Source organism: Calidris pugnax, unplaced genomic scaffold (genome assembly GCF_001431845.1).
Source record: "Calidris pugnax isolate Ruff unplaced genomic scaffold, ASM143184v1 scaffold219, whole genome shotgun sequence".
Taxonomy (NCBI): Eukaryota; Metazoa; Chordata; class Aves; order Charadriiformes; family Scolopacidae; genus Calidris; species Calidris pugnax.
This window is the reverse complement of record NW_015094507.1, coordinates 3699840-3724377: the sequence shown is the minus strand read 5'-3', so window position 1 is coordinate 3724377 and position 24538 is coordinate 3699840. Positions and strand designations below refer to the sequence as shown.

At 41.9% G+C, this 24538-nt stretch overlaps 1 protein-coding gene across 4 annotated transcripts in view; it reads left to right on the top strand.

The window, feature by feature from the left end:
- Positions 1-24124, top strand: part of ATL2 (atlastin GTPase 2) — a 41818-nt gene extending 17694 nt beyond the window's left edge. The window contains exons 2-15 of one of the 4 annotated variants that reach the window (XR_001414372.1): positions 2469-2749; positions 7590-7724; positions 9158-9262; positions 10399-10449; positions 12589-12645; positions 13669-13761; positions 14051-14189; positions 15010-15137; positions 17732-17788; positions 18935-19006; positions 21382-21813; positions 23266-23280; positions 23379-23612; positions 23899-24029. Coding sequence is in view for 3 of the 4 variants with exons in the window: in XM_014964639.1 (XP_014820125.1) it covers positions 2469-2749; positions 7590-7724; positions 9158-9262; positions 10399-10449; positions 12589-12645; positions 13669-13761; positions 14051-14189; positions 15010-15137; positions 17732-17788; positions 18935-19006; positions 21382-21813; positions 23266-23280; positions 23379-23486 (1673 nt within the window). In the remaining variant the exon portion in view is untranslated. Of the gene's footprint in view, positions 1-2468; positions 2750-7589; positions 7725-9157; positions 9263-10398; positions 10450-12588; positions 12646-13668; positions 13762-14050; positions 14190-15009; positions 15138-17731; positions 17789-18934; positions 19007-21381; positions 21814-23265; positions 23281-23378 lie in introns of all 4 variants that reach the window. The other 3 variants (XM_014964639.1, XM_014964641.1, XM_014964642.1) reach the window with 3 other exon arrangements.
- The last annotated feature ends 414 nt before the right edge of the window (positions 24125-24538 follow it).

Sequence of the window (24538 nt, the reverse complement as noted above, 5' to 3'; positions counted from 1 at the left end):
TGGTTTTCCTTCAGATGAAGGATGAATGAAGAAAAGTTGCAGTTGCTGCTTCAGACTGTTTTACAGTCTGCCTTAGTTTACAAAACTGATACCTTACTGCAGCTGTAGTGAAGTATGCATTTAAATAAAAAAATATAAGGCTGTTTTAAGTAATCAAGTTAAACTTGTTGCCTAGGGAATACATAGAAGCAGAGGCTTTGATATGTTGTATGAATATCTGTTTGCTAAAACACAGGCGTCTCTTGCTTGGAGCTGTCTAATCTTAATGCTTCTGTCAATAGAGTTATTCCCTTTATGTTTCTAGGCTGTGATGCTGAAGGCTTTCTTTCTGAGAGTCAAAATCTTCATACCTCACCTGGGCTATGTTCTGGCATAGGAAGGACGCTACCTGTATGGGGCAAAGGCTGTTTGGTAAACACTCTTTCAAAAGAAGAGGGCTTGTTTAATTTGTGGGAATGCAAAAGCTCTAGGCCAAAGGTGAGAAGTTTTCCTTCTGGAGTGGTGACCAGTATTGTATCAATGTAGTTTGTGTAGTTTGGTGTCCTGTTGGCAGCTTTTTGTTTTAAAGTTACTCCTTCTAGGTGCCCGGCCTGCTGGCACAATTCAGTTTCCTGGCTTGCTTTGTCAACCAGTTTGAGTTAGATAGCATTGGAGTTTAGTTCTAGCTGCTCAGGATTTAAGCATTCAAGTTATTTCATTTTCAAACCAAGTACTACACTAGCCTAATCCCTTCAGAGCAATTTTTATTTTTTTTTAAGGTTTAGTTCCACTGGCCTTTGAGGCAGCACAGATTTGATGCTTGGAAATGGAAATGTCCCCTCCGATTTGCAATGAAGTGAAATGTTGTCAGAACCAGCTAAAGAGGTAGCTGCTGGAAAAGCTCCAGGGTCACCATGTTACCAGTTTTTCAGGTTCACGATAACTCAAATGTCTCGTTACATGCACGAAACAGAGTGTGTTGGAGCACTGTTCATAAGTCTGTTGCTGAGGGTGGCATCTAGGATGCAAAGTCTGGCTGACTTTGCAGGTCCTGTGGGTATTGGCAGGGTGAACAAATGAAACTGTGTCTCATAGTGTCTCATGATATATCCTGCAAGAGAACCCTGCTTCTGGGCTCCTTCCAAAGGACACATGGAGGCCATGTAACATACCTGCCTGCAGTGCATCAGGTATCTGGAGATGGCTACTTTTTGGTCTTTGTTAAAGCAGTGCTTGGAAATGCAAGCATGACTAGTAGTCCAATGTACTTCAACTCATACAGTGATTTTTCCACATAAGGAGCTGCTAGGAAGATGCCTCAATCAGATTTGTGCACAGGATGTGGCAAAATGTAAATCTGGAGTTGGAGACAATTATGTAAGGACAAAAGCGCTTCCAGATGCTTGGTAGGAAAAGTGGAATCAGGCCTGTGACACAGTTTGTTTCTGCTGTGGGACAAATTCAGTGTTGTAGTGCTTGAGCATCTTGGGCAGGTCACTTTGTTTCAGCCTCTGACCCGGTAACTCCTGAATTCTGGAAGTCAGGAGACTAGGATATTGGTACCATTGTGCTGTATGTCTGAAGTGCCCCGTTACATTAAGTTATCATTCATTAGGAACTTACATCTCATCTGAGTTATAGTTTGTTCAGCTACTGGTTGATCCTGAAAAGGTATTGATTTTTAAATTGTGTATAAAATATTATCTTAATTCTTTTTGAAAGAGTTGGTACTTACTGTTATTAAATATTGCTTAATAATGTGTCGTAGGAAGAAAATTAAGCCAGAAACGGCTTTAGTGGTTTTTTTTGTTTTTCTTATCCCAAAAGCGTTAGGCCTTGCACGTGCTCTGGAGTTTATCCTCTTGCAAGCAGTGAATGGGCACTCTGAAGTATGCCTGTATTGAGAATTGGAACAGGTCTACTGTGGTGGAATTAGAGAGGAACTTATCATCTGCCCCAGTCATCTTAGTCAGCAGTCCCAGTAATCCTGGGGTTACATATTAAATCAGTGGTCTTGTTTGTACGTGTTGGTAAGCAAAACTGAGAGAAAACATTGATTCCTGCTCCCCGCCCCCCTTATAATAGTATAAGGTGGTGGTCATCTAAAAAAGGCCTTTTTTGCTCCTTTTTGGAGCTTATTTTAAACTAATTAATTTATTCCAGATAAGAGAGAAAATGCCATTGATTTTTTTTTTTTAATGGAAGTTATATTTAAGAAGCCTTTAAAAGGGATTTTGATGTGGAAAACCAGTTTTCTTTTGTGATCTCTTAAAACAGAGGATGCTGAAGATCTGAAATGTAGACTTGTAAACAAAGCTGATAAACAGCAGTTCCCTGTCTGTTTTCATCTCACTGTCTGCATGTGTACATTCCCAAGAACATCACCCTTGCTGCTGGGAATAGAAGCCCAGCTCAAGGCTTTACTTCAGAGAAATATCTACTGCCCTAAGCTCTGACTTACTCATGTATTGTAACCTGTCAATTTGCAGGTAAGCATTATGAGGAAGAAGAGGAGGAGGATGCCCTACCTGACTCGGATGCCCTGCCAGACTCAGATGACGAGGTGGATTTGGATAAGCCGCGCCCCATACAGATTGTTCTTGCTCATGAAGATGACCATAACTTTGAATTAGACGAAGAAGCATTGGAAAAAATCTTGCTTCAGGAACACATCAAAGATCTTAACATAGTAGTTGTGTCTGTAGCAGGAGCTTTCCGCAAAGGAAAATCTTTTCTGCTGGACTTCATGCTTAGATACATGTATAACAGGGTGAGTAATTTGGATTTTTACTGCAGGAGAAAAATAGTTTGGTATTTTAGTCATCTACCTTTATGTTTTTGACTTGAACCCAGATATTACAGGTCAAACTTTTCTTACTCTTTTGGGGGTGGGGAAGCCAGCTGCTCTGTGAAGAAGTGTGTTTAAGTGACAGTCTTTCAATATACATTTTGCTGCAGTTACCAAGGCAACTTACCGGTGTACCAATGTAAGTGGGCATGAGAAGAGCTTGAATGAGGGAGTAGAGCTTTGGGGAAGGGCTCATCCAGGTGGTGGTTTGGAGGCATCTTGCTTTGACTTGATGTTCTGAAATCATATTGTAGAACTAGTTTACCCATTGCTGCAAAAAGAGTCTTATCAGGTAGCTATTGGAGGACTAAATCTGCTTAAATCGGAGGTATGGCAAAAGGGTTTCCTATTTGCTGCTTAGAATGTGTCTCTGAACATAATCCAGAAACTTCTAAAATTCTTTTCAGTCCTTGGCTAATGAATGCCTCATCCAAAATGTAATTTCTTTCCATAGTTTTTTGGCTGATGTTGTCTTATGTCTACTATACTTTGAACTCTTGGCTGACAGGGAGAAGGTGGGGTATGGCCTCCTGTGAACATACACATCTGCCTATCACAAGTTGTGGTGTTTCTTTTAATCTGCAGAGTGAATATTGACAATTCAGTGTTTTGTTGCTTTTTGAAGCTCTTGAAAACCAACAAACTAACCAGAACAAAAAGAGAACAAAAAACCCATAATAGATTCCTTTTTGGTCACTGTTCTTTGGGATTGGAATTCAAGGTAGCAGAAACTAACTGCGACTGCACCTGTATTACCTTTGTGCTAGCTGACTTGAGGAGAAATCAAGATGAAACCTGCAGTTATGGGAAGTATGGGAATATTGCAAAGAAGCTGCTGGTAGTTGGCAGATGAAGACTTCCTTTCTTTTGCTCACAGTAGTGCCTGCTATTGAATTCCTCTCACTGATTTGCCAAGAGCTCTGTAAGAAAGACACCGAGGACATGGTAGGAGGAATACAGAGTAGCAAGCTAGTGCTCCCAACTTCTTAAGACTCTTTTAACCTAGGGAGAAATAAATGTTTCATTGATAGAGTTGTTCAGTGGATGGTATTTTGTGTGTGTGTGTGTATATAAGCCCTTTTGTGTCCTGTTTATATTCAAAGCAAAACAAAATAAAAAACCCCAAACTCTCAGGAAGTATAGCAGGCTGAGCTGGATGGTGGCTGGGTAGAGATAGTGCTAGTTCCTTTCAAAAATAGAAGCAATTTTAAGCAAATACTCTAACTTGCAGATTGTGAAATAAAACCAAAGTTCATAAAGCAAAATGGATTGAAATGCTGTTTCAGCTTTGTTTAGTATGATGTCTCTCTGTTGCCTTTATTGTGCAATCACTTTTGTTTCAGTTTTTATATTGGTTTCTTTGAAAATACCATTTGTTTCATTTAACCTGAAGGTGGAGGCACACTTGGCCATCTGCTGTCACAACTAGCTCTTACCCAAAGCAGAGTGGTCCTCCCTCTGGCCAGGCATTTGCATTCTGAAGCTGTAATGCTTGCAGCCCCTTGGCTGAGCTGATCCTATTTACTGATGCCTCAGAAGACGCTTCACTTTGCCGAATTGTTTTCCTGCCAGCTCAGTGACGTAAACTGGTTTAGGAAAAGAGTTTGAAAAGCATCAGAGCTGTTGCAAACTGATTGATGGGAGTTGGGGATGAGAGAAGATAAGTCCAACACCTCTTCTTTTGAGCACTGCTGAATTATATCAAGTCAAATGGTATTCTCTATGCTTAGGTAAATTTCAGTCTGGGAGGGGAGGCCTCGGTATAGTTTTATAGTAGTACTCTTGTCTGATCACTCCATTTTCAGTCAGGCTTAATTGCGATTCTTTATTTTCTGTGAGCTAAGTACTGGATCCTGCACGAAGTGCTAAAGCATCTGCATTCAGTTTGTACACTAATCAAGCAATTTTAGGACACCCTTCACCATGGATATTAACATGCGTGATGAAAAACTTGCCAGGTTACTTCATAATCCCATCTTTTTGTCTTAAGCCAAGAGCTGGAGGTCATGTAAAAAGTTACCATTCTAAAAATCTCACTTGTGCCAGTTGAAGTCCCAGGTAGGATTTTAGCATGGCTGGGATTGGTCACTAACTTCAGAGAGGTGGGCATCTCATTTCAAGCACTGATACTCTGTGTGATGATTGGTCATTTGAAATGGGACAGAACAGTGTTCCATTTCAGTAAAACAGCAGCAGTTGTATACTTGGCAAGCTGCTGCAGGGATCCTGTGATCTTTCTTGCAGTTTTAGCCTTATTAAGAGTTGGGTGCAGTAGTGTTAGTAAATTTAGATTTAAAAGCTTTTATTACAGACGCATGACCTTCTTACTTGTATTAATTGCTAAGGTGCATTGTGTACTAATGGCACTAAGCAAATAAAACTGCATTGCTCCTTTCCTTACTATGGAATATATTTAGAGAGGTTATCTTGTAGGTGACTGATAGAAATGTAATGCAACTTCCAGCTTGATTTCATGTAGGAACAAAGTCTTTTTTTCCTCCTCCCATCTCTTGAGTATCTTTCAAGCTAACTTGATGGATGGAGACCGTTAAAATACTGACTTTTAACTAAGGAAAGATGGAGGTAACAAGCCAGGAGTTCTTCAAACTGATGTAAAGGTCAGTCAGAGACAGTTTAAGTGCATCATCCACAAGATGAAGCAGCTTCAGCTGAAGTTCTGCCTGCTAAGACACCAAAGTCTCCTGTGACACGAATCACACATGAAATTAAATGTGGTAATATCTAGTGCTCATTGAGGGACTTGTCAAAGGATTGGTGTAGTTTTGGTCTGAATCGCAACAAAGAAGGGTAATTTCTGGACCAAACTGGGAAAAAGTATCCTTGTATAAATGAAAAATGGAATGTATTTTGGAATAGTGTAACAGATTCTTTTGAAAAAGTGAAAAGCTACAGTCCATTGGTATATGCCTGTGAAATAGCATTCAGCATTGCAAAACTGTATCTGGAGTGTACTGAAGCCCAAAGCAGGCCTGGGGCTTTCATTTCTAGAGTGGTAGGTGGATGCATGAGCATCGTCTGGGATAAAAAGCTGTAGGGGAAAGCTGTGCAGGCTCTGCTTAGTCTGTGTGGTAGAGGTGCATGACAAGAAAACAAACAAGCAGACAAGAAAACAAACAAGCAAACAAAAAAACCAAAAAAACCCCACAAAAAACCACCCCTAAAACAGAAAAAGAGAGGGGAACCCCATTCCCCCCAGACAACCTACCTGTAAAGAGCTGTGTTTCTCTTCATTTAGATATCTGTGTTCATTTTCTGAATTTTTATCTACTCATTGACTTTTGCCATGTCTGATCCAAATAGCGGAGCTGAACGATGTGCCCTTAGCTTGTGAAGACTGCTGGTGCAGAGCTGCTTGATTCTTGGTTGCCTCTTAGTATGGTTTGCTCTGTATGCTGCTAGGCGTGAGCAATGTCTGCAGGGCTTTTTTTTTTTTTTTTCCCATCCCCCTTTAGAAATAAGCAGTTCCACTTACTTGTAGTATTTCTATTGTGTACAGCCCCTGGGTGCTCATGCTCTTTTCTGAGATGTGAAGAGATGTGTCTTGAGCTCTTTCCTGAAGACTGCCAGTGCAGAGTCAGCAAGGTAGAGACCATAGCCTAGTGAATTGAGTCTCCCCTTTGACCTTCTCAAAGAGCACACTTTCCTGGCTGGTGATCTTCTCTGGGCAGTCAGAGGCAAATTTATTAGATCTCTCTTCCTGTTCTGCCAGCATGCTGTGTTCTAGCCTGCGTAATAAAGGTTTTTCTCTAAGCCTCCTCATCCCTTAAACTCTTGTCTGCCTACCGCTCCTCTCTTGAAGGATTTCAGTGTATTTAAACCTAGCACAGTGAAACTTCCTCAGGGTGCCTGGTCATGCTCCTTACTTGCCCGTTACATAAACTATGTTTCTGAGTAAATGTGCTTGTATGATGGCTGGATTCTTCTGCATGAGCTACTGCTCCATGTGTTGCCTGTCCTTGGGGATGGAAGACCTTGTTACAGTACCATCAGCCAGAACTGTTAGCTGTGAACTGCACTTGACTCTCTGATAGCCTTTACCAAAGTGGGCAACGTGCCCGCAGCATTTTAATATGAATGGGTTGATTGACATGTATCAAACTCAAAATGGGACCTTTTCTCTTGAATGCTAATCACTTACAAAATACGTTTTCCTAACTGTGAAAAGTATGGATTGTAGATCCTTCTGGTTCTTGTCTGGTCTCTTTGGCTTCTGCAAGCTGGTGTTGGGAGTCTCCTGCTGGCCTCTGGCAGTGCAGGGGCTTAGCTGCTTGGCTGGTTTCAGCAGCTGACTTGTTTGTGAGGAGGAAGGGAGAGGATTAAATCGAGATCAGGTTTTTTTGTTCCTTGCAGAGGTTTAGCTGTTCCTGCAGTTAAAATACATACCGTTTACAACTGTTTGAGTTGAGTACTCTCAACTGTGAGATGAGCATGAGTGAGAAGTGGAGTCAGGGGACAAAATGGAGCTGTTCTCATTAGCTCTGGGTGCTTGAGACTTGAATTGCTGCACACATACGCTCTTCAGTGGCTGAAGAGTTGGGCAATCACTGAAATATAGTAGACTCAAAGTTTCATTGTGTATGATCCTTGAAATGCAGCAGAGTGGCATTGTGTTTTAATATTTTGTGTAGGCTGTCAATTAGCTCTGAGGGAAATGAGTGTGGAAGTCTGCTAAAACATAGCATGTTTAAAAAAAAATAATCTCCTCCTTGGTTTTAAATAAGTTTTTCCTTTTGTTTTGTAGACCTCTCCATGCTGGATAGGTGGAAACACTGAGCCATTGACAGGTTTTACATGGAGAGGTGGATGTGAACGGGAGACCACTGGCATTCAGATTTGGAGTGAAGTGTTTGTAATTGATAAACCCAATGGAACGAAGGTAAGTGCTTGATTTCAATAGGTGTATGTAAGGATTTTTGCCTCTGCGTGCATACCTTTAATGCAGTGGGTTTCATGGAGGCAGTTCAGTTGCTTTCCTTTGCGTTCAGTAGCTGCATAACGTATTGGGAAACATTCTGTCAGTGCAAGTATGAATTTTCCTGCTGGGTTGTAAGATTCAATCTCCAGCAATAGTCCCGTTCTGAGAGTACCTTGTTATGGCAAAGTCTGCTGTGCCCAGGCTGATGGGTGGCTGTTGTAGAGCTGTAATGGCTATAAATACCATATATAGACAAAGACTGGGATAAGAACAGCTCTGTAACAAATACTTTTTTGAGAGGTCAGAACATGTTCTAGCTTGTAGCTGTGTCCTAGTGAAATGCAATACATGGATGTAAGCACTGGAACAGCTGCAGTGTCTGAAGTTGGTCCTTCCATATAGCTTAACAGGTAGTCTTTTAAAAAAAAAAAAAGACTTAAGTCTAACAGTGGGATAAAAGGTACTAATTATTCTAATCAAGCTGATGCATCTTTTTTTAACTCTAAGTCAGTTTAACTGCAAAGTTTAGTTGTGGGTGTTTATCTTCATGCTGAAACAAAGTGTTAATGTTGTTAATATTTACTCCACAATACTGGTGGTGCATCTTGAGCTATTCATGTTCTTCTGAACCGTAATCTCTTGGTTGTTTAGCTTTCATGCTCTTTGCTTTTGCAAAGGAAACATCTGATGGCCAAGTAATATGGAACACCAGTCTTAAACAAATAGTGACTTAAGGACGGAATTTTTATCAGATTTTATAGCTAACCAAGGAGTTCTCTGGCTAAAAAATAGCGATTTTGTGAGGATCTGTTTGTGTTCTGGGGACAAATCACTCCCTCGTTCTCGCTTATCGGTCATCTCTAACTGAAAGAGAAAGGAATTGTAGTAGATCCCAAAGATATGGGAATTTGATAGATCAGCCTTTGTCATTAAGATTGCTTCATTCCTTGTTATTCCAGCAGACAGATCCAGTATCAATTATCTTGTTTTCTTCTGAAAATGATTATTTTTATATAGATGTATTTTTAAAGTAACCTTGCTCTTAGCTCTAATGAACTATGCTGGATTGTCAGCTGAGACTGAAGCTCTTCCAGTGAATGAGAGCTGTCTGTTACTCTGGGCTGTACCCCTACTGGGCTGAAGGAGGCTATTTCTGCGGGAGAGGGTAAATACTGTAGCAAGGCCAAGAACTTGAGGCTGATGATCTGGCCCTAAAGTTTGCTTGCTCAGCTGTAGATGTGTATAGCCAGGTGTGCAGAGAGTTGACTGAGGTTTAGTTAAGTAGATAAAGGGGCGAAGACTTGCTCTACTTGAAGTAGAATTTATCCCAATGGCCTGGAGCTTGAAAGTGTTAACAATTTGATTAACTGCTGCTGCCCTTTAAAACTTTCTAGGTTGCTGTACTACTCATGGATACCCAAGGTGCCTTTGATAGCCAATCCACTATCAAAGACTGTGCAACGGTTTTTGCTCTGAGCACCATGACGAGTTCTGTCCAGGTGAGAATACCTGTGCTGGCAAATAGTGGCAGCTGTAGGAACCCTCTGTCCTGAACATGCAAAGAATATCTTTCTAGCCAGCCTTTGAAAGTTCACCTTCGTGTTTTCCTCCAACTATCATTTAAGCTTTCATACTTAATGTCTTAATTTCAGTATAGTATACTGTGTAAGTTTCTCTGAGGAATCATGATTATCAAAGGCCAAGCTGAGTTAAATTGCTGATGGAAATGGGAAATCCAAAAAAAAGATATCAAGGTAACAACTGCTTCTGTAAAGATGTGTCACAGAATTTTTTTTAAGACTTTAGATGCAGTTCAGGGTGCAATTATACTGTGATCAGCTAAACTTACAATTGCTGCTACTGTTAAACTTCTGACACTTCACTTGAGCTATGCCCAAAACTGCTTTAAAGCTTGTGCCTTAAATGTGCCAAAAGTGACCAGTTTCTGAGGGATGATAAATGACCTTCAGACATTTCACAACATGAAAGTAACAGGAGTATGTAGAACACTACTTCTGCCCTGTGGTTTGTTTTTGGTGGGTGGGTGGGTTGGTTTGACATTTTTGCTTGTTTTGTTCCCGTGGTTAGGATAAGTTGTAGGTTATTGATGCTTTTTTGAGTTTACTGCTGTTCAGTATTCGTGTTATCGAAATAATCATGAGTTCCCTGGATAAAATCAGGTTTCTCTGAGAAGATTTGAAAGCAAAAAAACCACCTGGGTGAACTAACTACCCAGTCATTTCTGTGTTGGAGATGCAGCTGCTGGATCACTGAATCCTAGAGTGTATGGACTTGAGGATGGCAAACAGATGTGCACTTCTCAGTCCTCCTGTCTCTCACCTGTGTGGTGATTTGAAGCATTCAGCGGTCTTCTCTGATTCCTTTATGGCTTGCTTCCTTGGAAAGAAGCTCTTTCAAGAATAATTGGGGTAGTCAGTAGTGGTTTTGTCCCTAGCACTTTGTCTAAGGAAGTGACTTTTGAGATGCGTTCTGTGACACCTTTCTAGTTGCTGACTTTCAGGTAGTTTGACTTTTCTGGAGGGAGTAAAAATACTCAAAATATCTGAAAGAGACTATGTGAATGTAAGAGAATGGGTTTGTGTTACACTGTTAATTCTTTTACTGTCTCTTGCAGGTATACAACTTATCTCAGAATATTCAGGAAGATGACCTTCAACATTTGCAGGTAAGAATATGCTGAATTTGTTAAACTACTTCTGAACTGATAGTCTTGACATTGTTCTTGAATTGTTCTTACCACTATTGTAACTGATTTGGGAGCTGCCTGCTACTTCAATATAAAACACTGAAGCTGACCTGATGCTAAAACTAGTACTGCCTATAACATCATTTGCATTAACTCCATGATGCTGTGATGCTGCTGCTGTGCCAAAATAGTACAGGCTTCTAATCTGGTTAAGTCTTCTCTTTTTAAACTCTGTTCTCTATCTGGTAAGTTCTGAAATTCCCAAAAGGATGAGAAATGAAATGATTTATGGATGTACTTAATGAGAAAATTCCAATGTTTCCCCTTTTTCCATGAAATAAGAAAATGGGTGATATTTTGTATCTACTTTCTAAATAAATGTGGGACCTTGGGTCAGGGTCAGAGTATCTTCTACCTAGAAGCCTTCTCTAGTTTTCCAGCTGAGAAACTTGTACAGATTTTTGTTTCTGCTTAGAAACAAAAGCAGGAAAGAGTTGTCCTCTCTTTCCTGTGGGGTTTTCATCGTCTAATGGAACATTGTGGTCAAAGGCCGCTGCATTCTGGCTTCATGTGAAAGGTGCAAGAACCTTATCTGCTTAACTTAAAACCTGTGGCTTTAAAGGCTAGCTTGTGTATTAACAAATGCCAGCCTGTGCTCAGGCCATGACCTTGTCACAGCATAAAACCGTTTTATGTGTCTTCTGATTGAAAGGACTTGTGTCTTGGTCAGTGCTGCGAAAGACTGGCTGCCAGTACTGGAAGTAGAGGAGCACTAACTAAACATAGTCTTGTGATGCTGTTCTCAGTTACCGGAGCTGTATCGCTGCGCTGACACCTCCCCCCCGGCTCCCCTGAGGAAAGCCTAACCAAGCACCGCAAACAAAAAAAGCCTTAACTGTGTGAAAGCCAGGCTTATCCTCATGGCCTTTGGTCCTTTGACAGCCTCAGTGCAATCTGAATAGAGAGATCCCTTTCTGGATCCTGGAGGGGAGAGATTTGAGGGAAGGGAAGGAACAGGAGAGTGATGAATATTAAGCAGTGGGTGGCAGACCCCCATACATTTAAAGTTGGGGCAAGGAATTGTGAGCTGAGGGAAGGAAATTCTGAATTTGTTACAACAGGAATTTCTGTTATTCTGAAATACTGTTGGTCTCTGGCTACCTTTTCCATGCAGTAGGGAAGTGAAGGGGATAGGGAGTTAGGGTCAAAGGAGCCAGTCTCATGTGAGCGCTTGGCCACTTCAGAGCTGCTTTTGCTAAGGTTGACAAGAGCTTGGAAGTTAATTTGTGTTAAATTAATCTTGTAAGTTCTCACATGCTCCTGTAGTCAACAGAGGGGGAACTGTCCTTTTGGCCATGAAATTTATCTCAGCTGTTGCAGAAGGTAGTCTTAATGCAGAAGAACAGTTGCCTGGTATTAGAGGATACCAGTGCGCTTCCTTCATCTCAGCCTCCAAGATCCTTAAGGGGGCTAGTGCGGATCAACACCTGATGGTGTTGACCTCTGCTGAAACAGCCAGCATAGTCCATAATTCATGTTCTTGTGGGTCATCTGGCCCTCTCGTTCCAGTGAGGAATGCTGGTGGAGTTAAAGATGGTGAAAGCAACGTGAGGAATGCAGCTGACAGTTGCCTTTATACTAGAAGAAAGAACAATTATCCCTTAAGGTCACAGGATGAAGTACAGATTTGGGAAGCTGCTGAACTTGGCTTGTATTTAAATGTCTGATACATCAGCTCTAGCCAAGTTCCTTGAGATTTCCAGGAATAAATCTTTTGTGGGAAGTAAGGGGCAAATGTTAGGCAGGCCTACCTGCTTAGCCTAGGAAACGAGCCTGAGGGACGCAGCCAGCTTTCCTCTGAGAATAGCCCACGGGCCACCCACTTAGAACTGTGGTGTGTTGACAGTTATGGAATGGCACTGTGACACCAGTGGAAATCATATCTCCTTCCTGAATGTTACTGAGGATAAGTGTACTTGTTCCTGAGGTGTATTTGCCATTTTCAACCCATAATAGGATTTAAGCTAGAATGCTTTATCTTCTAGTGACGTAATAAACTGTTTTAGTGTAGAAAAATGTGGTTTATTTGTGGCACTCTTACACTCTTCTTTCTATCAGTTGTTTACAGAATATGGAAGACTAGCTATGGAAGAAATTTACCAAAAGCCGTTTCAGGTAACTATATGTTAAATGGAACTTAAGCAATTGAATGTGTAGAAAAATGAGCTCAGGATAATTTATGAAGAGAAATGAGCTGGGCTGAAGCTAGCTTGTTCTTTACAAGAGTGATATTTTTTTTTCTTCCCTGTCACCACATTTCTTGGCAAAATCACAGTGGAAAAATGCTGAGGAGGATCACATTTTGGGCAAGTATAGCTTTGTGCCTGAGTTATAAGGTATAAAAGGAATGAAAGTGTCAAGTGATGTGGAGATGTTAAGGAGAAAAGTTTCATGCCGCCTTCTTACTCATTACTTGGTGGTACGGGATACAGTTGGCTTTAAGTACAGGTCATGAAGCCTCTAAGAAATAGCACTGAGAAGTCCTATGTTGCATTTCACTTACTTAAAGCATTACTGGCTTCAGCGTCGAAAGTCTCACCACTGCTAGCATCTTCTGAGTGTTTGCTAGGCCAGAGAAGGTTTTGAGGCTGCTTGGGCTTAGTGGAGACAGACTGAGATCTCTTCCATCCTAAGGTGGTATTAACCTCTAAGGTGTACTAGTTGACTGTTGTTAGTGATGAGTTTTAAGACTCTTGTGTCTCTAGAATATTCAGCCAAGTGGGAGTTCCCGATGTTCTTATGATTGGCCCGGGCAACACACATTCTTTGTAAAGTACCTCATCTGATATAAGAGCAATGTCAAGGTTTGTAATCCCTGTGGGAAAGCAAAAGGCAGACCCATGGAACAGGGAAGCTGTCTTTTTCAGACACTTGGATACTTCCTTTCAGATAAGGAGTGAGGGTTTCATTGACTGTGTGTTTTTTGGTTTTTATTTGGTTTGGGTTTGTTGTGTTTTTTTTTTTTTTTTTTAAACAAGCAAACACACCACAAAACTACAAGGCTACTTCATTTAGAGCAGCCAAGCTTGTTAGATTATTAGATTATTTTAAGTAAAAACCAAACAATCATGTGTGATTGAGGTTTTTGACCTTAGGAATGATGCAAATCATTCACTGCTGCTGTTCTCCCTGTTACAGACACTAATGTTCTTAATTAGAGATTGGAGTTATCCTTATGAACACGCATATGGCTTGGAAGGAGGAAAAAAGTTCCTAGAGAAAAGATTACAGGTAAGTTATCTCCAGTAGTCCTAATGTGGTTTTCTAACTGAAGTGACAACTTACTATCAACATAATGATGCACAATGAGCTAAGTCTTTCTGCTAAAAAACCTACATTTGTGATGTTCCCCACTCGTGGGGGGTTCTGGGATTTAGAACTTGATGTTTTTAGGCTCAGGAATGAAAGCTTAAACACACTTTCATACTCTTATTGCTTTTAAGATGATATTTAATCTTAATTGCAATACTGCAAAACTATTAGCAGCTCTCACTTCCTTTTTTTTTTTTTTAATCTTCAGGTAAAGCAAAATCAACACGAAGAGCTACAGAATGTAAGGAAGCATATTCACTCCTGTTTCAGTAATCTTGGCTGTTTCCTGTTGCCCCACCCTGGTCTTAAAGTTGCAACAAATCCAAATTTTGATGGGAGGTTGAATGGTAGGAAGCTTTCCATTGTGTGTTTCTTGATTCAGATCTCTCAGTTTATTTTCTTTTATAATGGAAGTTAAACACTGAAATAATTGGCTATTGAAATGTTTGATTGGAAAAATGTAAGGCTAGAAGGTGAAACTATGGAATCTGGAAATGTGCATCATGTTTTTTTCAGTGGTTTAAATGTAGAGGAGTTAAGCAGGCAGAGGAAATGAATATCTTTGTGTCTGGCTGTTGATTGTAATCTGATAACTTGAGACATACCTAGAGGTCATTAAATAAGGATTCTAAAGGTAAGTAAGGATTTCAGAGGGGCGAATTCACAGAATTGAAGACTTTTATTTTCTTAAAACTACAAGGCTTTTCTCTAAGAACTTGCTAAACCAAATGTCAGAACTAGAATGACTTTAAAATAAAAGCTGTAGGTTTCTGCAATTGCAGAATGAGAGGCAGTCAGGATTCCTCCAATTGCTGCTTGTCCCCCCCCAACGGAGGGGATATCAAAGCTAAAAAAAGTGGGTTTGTGATAGTGGGATGCCAACTGCTTCTGGGCAGAGGGCACAGACCTGTGGGATGTTGGTGTAGTTGGGGAAATGCACTTCAAATATTAAGATATGGAACCTTGTTCTCAGTCTGAAGCTTAAGAGTAGGGAGAATTTACTAAAGCTACACTATGTATTTAAGCCTTTATCTTAAAAATGCAGTTAAGAGTTATGATGCTCTGGGTTTTGAAAGGTCATGGGGTTATCAGGGTTCCTTTAAGAAACGTAAGATTGAAAAGAAAACTAACTACTCTTTTTCTCTGAAATTGTTTGAATTTTACTAGATATAGATGAGGATTTTAAGAAAGAACTGCGGAATTTGGTGCCACTACTGCTTGCCCCTGAAAACTTGGTAGAAAAAGAGATTAGTGGATCCAAGGTGACCTGTAGAGATCTTGTAGAATACTTCAAGGTAAGCAAACTCACACTAATTATTTCTGTTAATGGCTTAAAAGAAAGTATTCTAATTTTAGGGCATGTTGTTCCCAGAGAAGATAAAATATCTAGGCTGACACTCACCGATCAGCTCGCTTTTTATTTTCATTTCATTACTCTGACTTTCCAGAACTGGCACACAACTCCCTAACAATATAGCTCTTAGGAAGCTACTATTAGCAAAACTCTGTTGTGTTTTGGTTTTTTCCTTTGTAAATAGGCTGAAATACTTCAAGCTGTATTAGAGACTTTTTTCCTACTTTGGAATCCTACTTTCTCTTGATATGTTGCCGTTTTATTTTTTTATTAAGAATTATCTCATGTAGATTGTACAGATAGAAAGCCAACTCTTGAACTGCTAGATATGCAGTGAAAATTTCAGATACTCCCCTCTGGATTTTTAACATGCAAGGAAGATGTTTTCTAAACAGTTGCATGTGCAGTACCACTCTATGCTCTGAAATGTTTGTGTGTGATACTTGCAGCTGTTAAACTCTTGAGCTGTTTTGGTATCATGGTGACACCAGCAGAAATGTGATAACATAATCCCTGCATCACCAGGTCTGGTGTGTGTAACTTTTTTTGAATTGGAATGACTTAAACAGTTGGCTTGGTAGGAGAAAGTGGTACTCATTCCTAAAGACGTTAATTTTGTATTACTCCTTTTGAGCATGCATATTAAAGGTAAAACAGAGTTGGGCTGATTTTTTTTTTTTTTTTTTTAAAAAAAAAAAAAAAAAAAGTGGATGCTCCTTTTCAGGATTTAAGTGAAGGACTTAGCTTCTTTTCTATATTCACATCACAGTGCCTGGGATGTCAGTACTCTGGCTGTAAATTGTTGCCCAGTATTTCTAAACAATCCAAGCTCAAGAACTGGACTCATGCTTTCAGCAAACTGGAGGACTTTCAAGTAGAAGCAGCTATTTTTAAAGCAAATTTTAGAACAGTCACCCCCTGGACCGGCCTGCCCAGGGAGGTGGTGGAGTCGCCATCCCTGGAGGTATTTAAGAAACGTGCAGACATGCTCTTCAGGGCATGCTCTAGCGCCCAAGATTATTGGTTTGTGGGTGGGTGTGATGTGGCGGGGGATCATGTTTTTTGTTTTGTTATTTGGTTGGGGTTTTTTTGTTGAGTGGGGGGTTTTTTTTTTTTTTTTTTTAAAAAAAAAAAAAAAAAGCTATGTGAGGGAGGGATCTGAGACCAGAACTTCTTATAAAGGAAAGATGTGAAATGGGATGCAGAAGTCATGGCTGTTCTGACAAGTGAAAAAAAAATCAACACTCTGGTTGCATGCTGCTTTTTGTTCCTCTTTCTTCTCTGGTAAGACCTGATCCTATGCAATGTATGGAGTGCACATTCAACAGCAGTTTAGAAAGGACTGTGCCCTAAAAACTGGGTGTAAAACCTCCTCTCTTGAAGAGCTGCCCACTTAGTGTCCTGCGTGCAGGCTGGGAGAAGCTGTGCAGGGTGTAGCACAAACACGGTGCTTATGTAAGGAAAGGGGACTGCTCCCTCGGGACTGTGCATCTGCTGCTGAGAGTGAGAAGTCTGAGTTGGAAACTGGAGGGCTTTTACTTGGAGGAAATAGCCACAGAAGCAAGGAAGGTGTCAAGGGAACAGTCTCCTGTATAACTCCATACGTTTTTGTAGGTTGTCCTACAACCTAGAGCATTGGGTGTATAGGGACATGGATAACCTTGCTCTCTCCTCCTTTACAGAGAGAAATTCTCAGGGCAGAGGCTTGTAGACAAGCCTGGTGGGGGAAGAGCAGTAGTGGCATGAGGAAGAGTAACTACCCAGCTTCTGAGGGGCTGAGGGCCTTGTTGGTGTGACTTGTGCAGCTTGGCCAAAGTGCTGGAATGGCTACTGCTGCCTGCTGTGCCCCCTCCCCTTGTCTGTCCCAAAGAGTTGTCCCTCCAGCCAGCTTGTGGGCTGGAGAAGACATGAAGGATGTATTCTCTTCCAGCCTTCTGAAACCCTGGTTTCAGAACCCTAAAGAGCACCTGAGGGTTGATGGGATGAGGAACAGCGGGATCGGCCGCTCGCTTGGCTTTCAGAAGTATTTTGGTAGCTCACCTCTGTCTGCAGTACTTCTTTGATCTGCTTTTTTTTAATTATTATTATTCTCACACTTGAAAGGCATATGAGGAAATGTAAGTACTGGCTCTCCCAACACTGGGGTGTGTTCAGACAGACCCCTTGCCAGAAAGGCTGTGCAAAGTAGTCATCTTCACTCTTTTGGGTGAAGATTCCCTGCCTAGCAAAGACTTTCTTATGTATTTGAGGGAGCAGAAACCTACTGTCAAGCCTGTCGCTGAGTCTTCTCAAGGTGCTCGCTACCCTGCCAGGCCCCAGCTTCAAATGCATGGGAAAGTAAAGGGATTAAAGCACTAGGGATAACTGTGAGAATGCCAGACTTGTGTGAAGAAATTTGCTTAATTGAGTATTTAGTGTTATTACAAAGAAATAACCAACGAGTTTCATCTTTATATCATCCCTCTCCTCTCCTTCTCCTCAATCATAAATGTTTAGGAAAAAGAAACCTTTTTATTTTTTTTCTCTCCCATTTAGGCTTATATTAAAATCTATCAAGGAGAGGAGCTACCTCATCCGAAGTCTATGCTGCAGGTATTTTATTTTTCTTTTAAATAATCTGATAAATGTGTACTTTGCAAGCTCTTTGCAGTTGAAGACCGTGACTGCAGCAGGTCTGAAGCTCCCACATGCAGAACTGTAGTTCTTGAAGGAGCTGCACGCTTTGAAAGCCACCTGAACTGTGTAGCCTGAGTACACGTTTGTGTCTTCCCTGAGTTCTACCTACCAAGCGGGGGTATATCTGGTTGGTTGGGTTCCTTTAGCTGCTTCAATTTCTAAGCATGTGTTTCCTATAACTTGCTGGTTTGTCTTCAAGACTATATTTTGCCGTTCAGACTTGGGTAACTGCCATTGAGGTTTCTTTTCTGGGTTGATCCAAAGAGGATGTAATCAGCTTTAAAGCAATCTGAACGCAAAATGATTGTGTAAAGCTGTGTGTTGAACCCCTGCATTGTTTGGGGTGAAGAGCTTTAACTAAAGGGTCAGTTAGGCTGTAGGGTCAGTTTTAACCATTTTGGATTTGTAAGATTTGGCTTTTTTAAGTTGCCTCTGTCACTTCATTAAAACATGACTGTTCTGGGTGGTTTTTTGTCCTTCAAGGAATCAAATCTTTAGACTTTTGGGGGAGTTCAGAAAACTCATCACAATGAAACAAAAGCTGCTGTCACTTCCTCTACTTAGCATGCCATAAATGTGACTGGGAGATGCAGAAGATGACATCTTGCAGCATTAGCTAGAGTTACTGTCCCTGACAAGACACAGGTTGAAAATAGACTTAAATTCTTACAAATTTTGATACAAAACCTGCACATATATAAAGCAGAAATAATACCAGGTTGTTTCTTCCCTCACTGGTAGTGATGTATCAGGATTAACATTTAATAGTTTAGCCATCCTTATTTGTTTATTAAGAATAGACCATTCAGGATAGATTGCTCATAATGAAAAGCTTGTATGAGCACACGGGAGTTTGTCTGCAGCTGTACTAGAAAGCTGAGGAAAATCTTTTCCTAGCCAGTAATCTATTTGAATGTATATTGCTAACTCTGCTGGTTTTGTGGGGTGTTTTGCTGGCAATCTGAAGCTTTGGAGGTTGGGGGGGTATGTTTGGCAGTGTAACTACACATGTGTAACTCGCTAGTGATTCTGTGCTAATACATGGTGCTCAATGTTTTCTAGGCAACAGCTGAGGCAAACAATCTTGCTGCTGTGGCAGGAGCTAAAGACTTGTACAGTAAAGGCATGGAGCAGGTACGATGACACAACTTCTAACTGCCTACATGCAAACACAGGCTCTCTGTTTTTTCTCTCTACTTGGTGCTGGCTGTGAGCATGGAGAAGAGTAGCTTAGGGCCAGTATCCTGTGTTTTCTGCACTCTGCTCTAAGGTTAAATGTGTGATGTAGCAAAAAAACCAGGATTCTTTGAGACAGAAATTGCTGGGGAGGTATGGGAATGGGCATGTTTGTAAGAGACCACCTGTTAGTTCCCCCTGCTGCTCTTGACAGACCGTGATGTGAAATGGGCAAACAGGTGAGGAGACATTTGGTGGGCCAGGGTCACACAAGGGCAGAGTTCCAGTACTAGAATCTCATGCTTCTGAATTGTGGTCATTCATTAGCTGTCAAATGCGAGGGTTAAAATTATTCTAAAGTTTAAAAGAAACCCCTTGAAATAGAAGAATTATCTTGTCTGAAAAAGCTGTATATATAATTTTCTACTTGCTGCTTTTCTTGAAGATAGTGACTTACAACACTGCAAACTGAATGTCTGGATGGAATTCATACTTGAATGTACCATTATGCAAGGTTTTATCATAGGTAACTTTGAAAACAATTACATGTTTCTTTAAGCTTAACAGGACTATGCTGATTGTGAAACTATGACTGGAAAAGACCAGTAGGTGTGGTAACTCACTGCAAACATAGCTCCCCGTTAACTGGGCTAATTCTGGTCTTAATCACTGAAGTAGCTTTCCATTTTGAAATTCAAGTAAGACGTAACACTAGTGGCAGACTAGCTGGTTCCTGTTGTTAGCAGTCTGTTTTGAGAATGTTCTGCTGGTGTAGAGGGACTCTCTTGTTTGTGTCCATTCTGGAAAATCTCTTGAAATGGTAAACGGGTTGTTTATAATAAATGCTAAGTCTGCCTTTCTACCTTGAATCTCCAACAGCAGCTGAGACACTGTAGTTGTAGGTTTCTTACTTGGGGCAAGGAATAAAAAGGAACAGATGTTCTCTTAAACAGACTTTGTTTCCATAGTAATGTTCCCTAGTACTGTGTATTTTTATATCGCTGTAGAGATACATACAAATGTCTCAAATCGTTTTTCATCCAGATGCCTCAGATGATGTTCTTAATGTGACATAGCTCTGAAATGTCTATTTTTAGGAATAGAAGTAGGAACTCTTTGGATTTAGGACTGGATTATGTAAAGATAGTTCTTACTGTAGCTTCTGAGTTTTCCTCATGCACCGAAGCCCTCCTTTGCTGAGTGTGCATAACCAAAATACTGTCCACCTAATGTAAAGGTAAGGAACAGCAGTTGCAGCCACACAGAGGATAAGAAGACAGTGGCAGTTATTTGTCTGGTGGTCTTGATGCAGCAGCAGCTTCTGGCGTTGAATGCTCCCTGCACAATGTGAGAAGACCACTTTGGAGGATGAGGCTAGTGAGGTCTGCCTTGAAGAAGCTGGCCAGGGAAGCCATGCGTTTTGTGAGGCAGAAAGGGGATGCTGGACTCCTGAGACTGTAATCCTCTCTGTGTGCTGCTGAAGGGATAGCAGCAGGACAAGGTTAAAGTTGTTGCTGCAGTCAAGACACGAGATGACAAGCATTGTGATAAGCCTGCCTTGAGTCAGGAGAGGGAAGGTGCTTGTTTGACATCATATGGAAAGAATCTTCAGTTTTTAGACATAGTCTGACTGAGGATCTGGAGGAGTTGGAGCTGATCTGAAGTATGTATCTCTCTGCCTAGGTAATCTCTAATCATAGCTTTCAAGAGGTCAGAAATCAGTCCTAGAGAGTAGAAGTCCTTGGAGTCTAACCATTTTTATAGCCATGCTGATTCAGGGTGAGGAAGATCATCATGGGTACCCGTTTGAGATTGTGGTTTTGTCCCTTCAGCAGAAAAGTTGATCAGAATATGTCTAGAGGGCAGTCTAGGGAAGAATAGGCTAAAGATGTCAGCAGCTAGTTCTTGTTAATTTATATCACCTGGTAAGTTCCATGGAGCCTGCTAGTGGCAGCAATAAACAGGAATATACTTGTTGAGTGGGCAAAATTGACACTGTTTTTCCAAGTCCTGCACTCACCCTCTCACAGAGGGTGGGAGGGCTTGTGGCCTTCAGTTCTCCTTAGCCTTCCTCAAGCCAAGCTTTCTCTACTTCCTGGTGGTCCTTTATTTCACCTGTTTATAACAGGAAGGTACGTGTGACCCATGTCCTGTCCTTCTGGGCTTGCCAGAAGGGAACAGTTGAAAGTATGAGCTGAGTTGTGTGCTAGAGCTCTGTTCGCGGTGAGACAGGAGAGGCGCTTGCTGTGCCGTGGTGCAGAGTTACTTTAGCTGCTTCACCTCTGCTTTCTGTACTCAGGGTGTGATGACCTCTTCTCTGATTGCTCTGACAGGTTTGTGGGGGAGATAAGCCTTACATCGCCCCATCGGACCTGGAGCGGAAGCACCAGGATTTCAGAGAGTCAGCTGTCAGGCAGTTCCGCTCGGTGAAGAAGATGGGAGGGGAGGAGTTCTGTCGGCGCTACCAGGAGCAACTTGAAGTGGAAATCGATGAGATCTATGCAAACTTTGTGAAGCACAACGATGGCAAAAACATCTTTTATGCTGCTCGTACCCCTGCCACTCTATTTGCAGTCATGTTTGCCATGTATATAACCTCAGGACTGACTGGGTTCCTTGGTATGAACTCCATAGCTACCTTGTGTAATCTTGTGCTGGGGATGGCTCTTATATCGTTTTGTACTTGGGCCTACGTTAAGTACTCTGGGGAGTTCAGAGAAGTTGGAACAGCCATTGATCAGATCGCCGAAGCTATATGGGAACAGGTTGGTATCCATTTTTTAATGCACAGTCTTCCTTTCTTGTGCAGACAGTTTCTGTTCAGTGTTGTGAGTGAAAAGCTGGTCTTGGCTTAATGGAGAACGCTAGTGCTGCCCAGGGGAAAATCAGCTCAGAAGTGTGAGTGCTCTCTTGGTAGGGGATGGCACACAGAATGTTAAACTAGGTTATTATCAAAACGGTGTTAGTTAAATTAACACTGCAGCAGCTGTACCAGGTGCTTGGATGGTGAAGAGTGGAGAGACTTTTAAAAAATCTTGTTACTTTTTCAGAGCAAGGAATTCTGCTTTTAGAGGTATGCTTAAAGTGATAAACTTGCCTTATGGAAGTGGTGGGTAAAATATTTCAGGTGGTGCAAGAAATGGGTGAGGTGAAACACTGCTGCCCTCCCTCACCTCACCTGCCAGTGTGACACTGGAGGGCTTGTTAGACCTCAGAGAGAACGAGCTGAGGACTTGCAGCAGCTGCTACAAGAGGATGTACAGCAGGTGTCTTCCTTCAGGAAGACTTGTGTTGTCTGTGACAGCGTCAGTTGGTGCAACTGCTCTTGCAAGAAATACTTGCCAGGCAGACTAATTCCTGAGAGAAGAGGTGACATGAGTGTAAGAGTACCAAAGCTGGAGGAGAAAACCTTCTGTACAGAGATTTTCCTGCCTGAATCCAGTTGACACAGCTGTGTCAGTAAATCCAATGTAGAGAATTCCTGACCAACTCTCACGAGTAGTGTGGAGCATTCTGAGTAGATGTGTCCAGTGCCAGCAGAAGAGAAGCACTTTGGTGCTATGGTTATGAAAAATAAAGGGCTCACTGAGCTTACCTGGGATAACATTGGATGGGTCCTACGAGGCACGAGCAGATAACTAACTGGAGCCTTCTGTCCAGAGGCTCTCTGGCATCTGAAAAATCACTCTGTTCAAGGCCCATCTTAAGCAGGAACGCTGGGTCTTTCTCAGCAACCAGGTAAGGTGATGAGTTACACTGAAGCAGAAAAAGTGGATTTCTAGTAATAGGAGAGAAATGAGCATCTGGGTACTAAATTGAGTTACAGCCCTAACTAGTGATTGCAGCTGAGGCTCTCCTGTACTGCTGTAGCTTCTTGCCTTGGTGTTTGGGGCTGAAGAGCACTGCAAAGGAAGGGGAAGGTGTGGGTTCCACGTGTAGTGCTTGCTGAGTGCAGCTGCTGCTGTAGGACACCCAGGGCACAAAAGGCTTTGTTTGTCTGCTGACCTTCCCTAGAAGGGGAGAACTTGGCTGGTGCCAGCAGGAGCTTGCCTGGGGGTGGGCTCGGGGGAGGTGGTCTCCAAAAGAGCTTGCTGTTGCTGCACATCACCAGTAACATCCAAAGCAGTTATGGTTCCTGTATGAGTCACACTGATTATATGCCATGTTCTTGCTGTTGATTTATCTGAATCGGCCTTTCTTTTCCCTCCTTGCTTCAGAGGAATCCCAGGAAGGTGAGAAGTTACTGGCAATCAGTTTCTTTTTCTGAACGTGACTTTTTCTGCTGCCTTCTAAGAGCCACTTTTTCCTAACACCTGAATTCATGTTTTAGGTGTTTTCCAAACTCTTTGAAGTCCTTAGACGCCGAACGATTCGCCGTGCTCTTACATCAGTGCCACGACAGCGACTTTCATCCAACAATAACAAGAAGAAAAACTAGCCAGTATTTTTAACTTTCTTTCTGTATCTGAAGTGTTCACACTTACACATATAGGACAATAAGCTGGACCGTCTGGGCCGGTCTGCATAAATGCTGTAACCATACCAGACTGATGCTGCATATAGGGTATGGAATTGCACATCCATCTTCTAAGAACTGTACAGTGGTTTGAGTTCAGTGAAATACTGCTGTGTAGGAGGGATATCACTTGTGTCCATAGCATGTGACTGATTTAACCTCATTACTGTAGCAGCGAAACTCATTTCTCTTTCAGTTCATGCCAGTTTGTGTCAGACTTCAGCATTCTGAGTTTTCTCATTATTTCGAGTCTCATCTCTTTGTATGTTTTTATATTTTATTTTCCTTGGTTACCTCATTTTTTTGTTTCTTTTGCACGTTTCTCATTCCACAGGTGTTGAAGCCCATGAGTGATAATTTGATGGAGGATCATATGAGGCAGTCTGTAAAAAACTCTATCAAAGCAGGCCTGACCGAGCAGGTGTCTCACCATGCCAGACTAAAGACAGACTGACAGTTCATCTCCTCTTCGGCTCTGCCCTCTCATCCTAGACATGCTTGCTGTACCATGAGAACTCAATAATAAAAATAAATAAAAATAAACCAAAGTTTACAATCAACTGTAGAAGTAGTTTAGTGTGACTGGCTTCACAGATCGCTGCCATCACCTGGGAAGAGTAAGTTTGTCAGTGCTCTGCTTCTGAGACAGACGGGTGCTGTGGGGACGGCGGGGGGTGGGAAGAAAGAAGGGGGTCCCTTTTCCGTGTAGTCCTGGTGTGGGGGGAGGGACCTCCCCCCGGTGTTTTAGTCAATGCAGTCTCTGGCTCTTGGTGGGAGGGCGTTTCAGGGAAGTGTCGAGCCCAGGGAAGGGGTGCTCTCTCCAGCCGTCCCTTCCTGCCTGCGGCCGGCCCCTGGGGATGGAGGGGGTCAAGCCAGCGAAGCCCTTAGAGCCACTCCATCACCGTGTGTATCCTGCTTTATTGCCTTGTATGGTGGTGTGACACGTGTGCGTGGGTCCCTGGCGCCGGGGGGAG